We start from the raw sequence: 4,995 nt of genomic DNA on the forward strand, positions 1-4,995 counted from the left end.
TTTTATTAATGTAAATTATGGCTTCATGAATGCAAAAAAAAAAAAATTATGCGTCGTGCCGCTGGAGCCACTCCCGACGCAAACGGACGCCCGGACGATTTCGACCATTTGGACCGATGCAAACGGACACGACGCGTCCGTTTCTTTCTCTCCTCACGTTCGTGGATTTCTTCTCTTCCTCTCCCAAAACCTACAGGCATTCGATGACCTCCACGGGTGTCGCCCAACTCCTCGCCCCTACCCTTGATGACGGCGGCGCCTTCCTCTCCCTCCATGGTAGCTTGGTACTTACAGAGGCAGCTATCGGGGAGCCACGCCCTCCTTCCATGGGGCGTACAAGGAGCCGCGCGCGTGGCCATGGTGCTGGACCTAGCTGGGCTCGAGCGTCGTCGGTGGGGAGCTGGAGGCTGCCTCCGGTGGGATGGTGCGGCGGCGTCCGGCCGGCTAGGTCAGCAACAAGATAATATGGGGCAGGCTCCCCCATGGCCGGCGGCCATGACGTGGGTCGGGTCCTCCTCTAGTGTCACGACCGTCGCCGAGGCGCTCCGGCTCCCCTGATGCAGCTCCGGTCTAACCTGAAAGACAGACCCGGCCCAGACTGCTTCCGTCAACCACATACGCCCCCACGAGGAGCTCGACGGCCGGATTCGAGGCCAGATCAGGTGCTCGAGGCGGTGAGTCTCGAGGTCCTCAGGGTGGTGGGCAAGAGGCTAGCTGGCAAGCATGTGGCGGAGGCGGATTGGCTCGCCAGCGGTCGGTGGCCTGTAGAGACAGCTGAGAGAGGGTCATGTGCTCGACGGAGATGGGGCCGCCGGGTACTGCTCGACTTCCTTTCCGTTGCCGTCCTGCTCCGGGTCCATGGTGGCCACACGCTGTAACAGACGTGCTATGCTGACGACTGGTAGGCGCTCCTGGCTCTCGATGAAGGCGGGAGGGATAAGGCGCCGGTCCACTCGGGTGGGGGGCCAACGGTGGCGGGTCGTGTTGCGCCTAGACACCACCGCTGATGGCTGCGAGCACCAGCATGACCGTGGTGGATTCGTCGGGCTCTGTGCACGCCGACGTTCATGGCACCCGAGGAGGCGTGCAGGGAGGAGCAGGGTGACCCCCATCAAGAATTGGAGTTGACGACCCGCGGTACGACATGAAGGTGCCTCGCGTCCGCAGCGTCACCATTCAATATGGGGAGGTCGATAAGGCCTCCTCCATGTAAATTTCCGAGGGGGCTCCGCACTCCTCTCCTCGCACAGGGAGATTGACCGTCTCTCGCTCCAGTCCACCATCACGTCTGTACTCCTCCACCAGCATCTCACCCTCCTCTTGAGTCTTGAGTCGATGGATCCAGGTCAGTTTGAAGTTGTCTCTCGCTCTCTCTCATGTTGAATGTTCAGGCAGGAAATTTCTATTTTTTATTTACTTTTTGTCTATTCAAGATGAACTCAACCATTTAGATATGAGCCTACAAGTTGCTTTGTTTCGAGTAACCCATTTTCTAGTTTATTTTATTTCAAATGAACTCAAATCATTTAGAACTAAACGTACAAGGTTGCTCTGGTTCAGGGAAATATGCGGATATAGAGTTCATGGACATACCTCAGCCTGAACTTTTGACTGCTCGATCGTTTATTTTTGCTGCTCTAATTTGCTCTTTATGAAGAAATTAAGAACCAAGGGTTAGACTAGTAATTAGTCTCTTGAACCAACATATTTTGATTTGAGAGTAATAAGTAAGAGTAACATCAGAAGAGTAACCTGATCTTCCTACTAGGTACAACCTAATATCAGTATGCAAATGAACTCAAATCATTTGGAACTAAACCTACAAGGTTGCTCTGGTTCAGGGAGTGTGCCGATATAGAGGACATGGACATACCCCAGCCTCAATCATGCTATCCCACATCTCATACATCAAATGGAGGCATGGCTTATCTGTATCAGCTGCACGTATCATAGAATAGATGGGCTCGCTGAAATCAAGGATGTAATTCACTTTATCCCACCACAAATCATTAAGAACCTTCTCTTTCACGAATTGTGCTTTCTCTTGAATGTTTCTTTCATCTCTATAATCAGACCACCTAGGACTCACTACCAACAAAGTAAGAGCTTCTTTGATCTCACGGAACCTTTTCAGCATAACAATCTGAGAGGCAAATCTTGTTTCAGCAATAGCTAGAAGTTTCAGCTTGCTAAAATCATTGAACATAGACAACCTCATGGAGTGGTTCATTATGAAGTTCCGGATTTGCTGCGCATCCGATGAAACCTCGCTGATCCAGTTGCAGTGTTCGTACTCGGGGTCTTCCTCATTCATGGCTGCAAATATGCTCTTCAGCGCAAGGTTCAAAGTATGGACGACACATGGAGTCCAGAAAATATGAGGGTACTTCTGCTCCACCATCAGCCCTGCTCCTCTGCAGTTTGATGCATTATCAGTGACCACTTGCACAACATTCCCTGCTCCAATAAAATCAATGGTTTCTACTAGCTTCTGAAAGATATACTCCTTGCTCTTTGTATCTCCCACGGTGTTGATTTCTCTTAAAAACATGGGTCCATCTTCTGTTACAGCCATAAAATTTAAGAGAGGCCTTCTTTGAGGATCAGACCATCCATCTGACACAATACTCACACCTTTGCTGCTCCATGTTGACTTGATTGGCTGCAACATTCGTTCAACATGTGTCTTCTCTTGCACAAGAAGGCTGGTTCTGATCTTGTTATAGCTTGGAGGGACATAGCCAGCTAACTTACCGTTGGCGGCAAACATGAAAGCTTGCCTAAACCACGGGTTTCTAGCAAGATTAAAAGGCAGACCTGCAACAAATACATCGGAAACTTTTAATTTAGTGATTGAATCCTAGCGAACTGGTAAATGAAACATGGTGAACCATAAAAAAAATCACCTGCAGTATAGAACATTCTTGCAATCAAAGCATCCAACTTGCTGCGAGAATCAACATCGAAGCTTTCTTCAATAGCTGATGCCTTTCTCTTCCTCGTACTACCATTCCCATCAGTGGGAAGGGGAATGTTGTTAGGCATGTTGCTACTTGCATCAGCCCTGTCTTGTTCACCTTTGAGCTGAATTAAAACATCAATAGTAACTTTCGGACAAGGCTTCACTCCACCTCCACCTAACTTCAAAAGATGTGATTTCACTCTTGAGTAGCTCCCACTAATATCACGGTTACAAAGCCTACATATGATCTTTGCATTGCCCCCTTGCCCTCCTCCGGTCTTGGCAACTTTCTGCACATACCTCCATAGCGGCCACTTCGGATCATCATTTGGAGGAATCACACGAACAACATTCAACATCTGGACTGCACTTTGTTCTCCACCACCAGCACCGCTGCCCGCGTTCGAGTTGCTGGCCATTGTTGACCTGCAAGAAGAGAAACTAACACGACATTATTGCGTAGTCAAGGTGTTCTACAATCTACAATCTACAATCTACAGTCTATATTTCTATATTCAACCTACAATCTACACTTCTACATCTATATTTCTATATTCAATCAAGGTGTTCTACATCTATAATCTACAATCTGCACAGTGCAAGTGCATGGGCTTTTTCGAGGCCTGAACTGAAGTCCTCAAATTCCGGTAACTCACTGGTTCCCGGCGGCCCGGCCAGCGGCCACGTCCGCCGCAGCAATCTCGGGCAGGACCAACTAAGAAGAAGCGGAGAAACTGAGATGGGATGATGGGAAACTGACCTGCAGCAGCAGACGGCGGAGGGTCTGCTCGCCGGCGACCGGCCGGCGGCGCAGCAGTAGATGTTGCCGGCGATCTGATGCAGCGTCGCCGCCGCCCAGGTGAAAGGTCGGGAATGTGAATGGCGGGATGGGTCGGTCCGTCTCTGCAGCTGCATAAATAGCGAGAGATTCCAGGCGAAAGGTCCCGTATCCCTCACTCACGTATCCCATGCGTATCCTTCCGGTATCCGGATTATTTTCTCTACTACTTAAAAAATGCGAAGCGGTTCCGTCGTCAATCCATCTCTACTACTTATAAAGGCACAAACTTGTGTAGGAAAATAAGATCTCAACCGTGCACATGATTTAATCTAACGGACATGGATGCTCCGTTCTCCCCACCCTTTTTCCTCAACCGCGTCAGCTTACAATGCTGCATCCCCAAATCATGGCAACGATTGCATGCATTCCTTCCTTGGTTCCTCCGGCATCCAGCACGAACTCCTCCCCGCCGCCTGGTGCCCTCTTCCCCGCGCATGGAAGCGCTTCCCACCTCCTCTCCGGTACCTCCCCGCACCGGCGCGTCTCTGAGCTGCCGTGCTCCCTGCACCAACCGGAGCGGAGGCGCTCGCCGCCGCTACCAGAGGCGGAGGCGCTGTTGCCCCCACGCGATCCAGCGCTGAGTCCTCCACCAGTCCTCTCGCTTGCCCCTCCCATCCTAGGGTTGCCGGTGGTCAACCGCCCAACCTCCTCGCCTACAGCCGCTGTCGGCACTGCTGCTTTCCTCTTGATCTGGTGCCCACAAGGATCCTCACTACCGCTAATGGGGCACATCCGGATTCAGCGCCGCCAAGCAATTTGATTTTCTGTATCATCACTTCCTTGAAGGTACTTGACGACGATGCAGAGACCCTACAGGTAATATCGTTTCAGGTATAGATGACGAAGGACTGTAATTGCTAACTCACTGCAGGTTTTATAACGTTTCAGGATGATGATTTGAAGTAAGCGCGGATACATGTCTTTATCATCTGAGATCTGAACATTTCGAGTTTGCACTTTCAGAGCGATTGGATACTTATTAATTGGCAAACATGACGTGTGGATAGGTACAGAGTGTGCAACTTCACCATCACTTGACTATTGGCTGATCATATTTTCATTATACCATGAGTCCATTGGCTGATGGGGATAGGTATATTCATTACTCCATGAGTTCATATTTTCATGGTCCATTGATGGACAACACTCAGATGCATATAGCGCAGTAGAGGGGCCATAAGAGTATATGTCT

General features: G+C 50.1%; 1 protein-coding gene across 2 annotated transcripts; it reads right to left on the reverse strand.

Annotated features, from left to right (window-relative positions):
- Positions 1-1,879: 1,879 nt before the first annotated feature.
- Positions 1,880-3,453, reverse strand: LOC124683536. 2 transcript variants are annotated; one of them, XM_047218037.1, is made up of 3 exons: positions 2,907-3,453; positions 2,102-2,817; positions 1,880-1,940 (listed from the first exon to the last, which is right to left on the reverse strand). In XM_047218037.1, the coding sequence occupies exons 1-3, from the start codon at positions 3,379-3,381 to the stop codon at positions 1,935-1,937; spliced, it is 1,197 nt and encodes a 398-aa protein (XP_047073993.1). In that variant the 5' UTR covers positions 3,382-3,453; the 3' UTR covers positions 1,880-1,934. The 2 variants fall into 2 exon arrangements, with proteins under 2 accessions (XP_047073993.1, XP_047073994.1); XM_047218038.1 differs by lacking the exon at positions 1,880-1,940 and having other exon boundaries at positions 2,107-2,414; positions 2,512-2,817.
- Between the last annotated feature and the right edge of the window lie 1,542 nt (positions 3,454-4,995).

This window comes from Lolium rigidum, chromosome 1 (assembly GCF_022539505.1).
Source record: "Lolium rigidum isolate FL_2022 chromosome 1, APGP_CSIRO_Lrig_0.1, whole genome shotgun sequence".
Classification (NCBI taxonomy): domain Eukaryota; kingdom Viridiplantae; phylum Streptophyta; class Magnoliopsida; order Poales; family Poaceae; genus Lolium; species Lolium rigidum.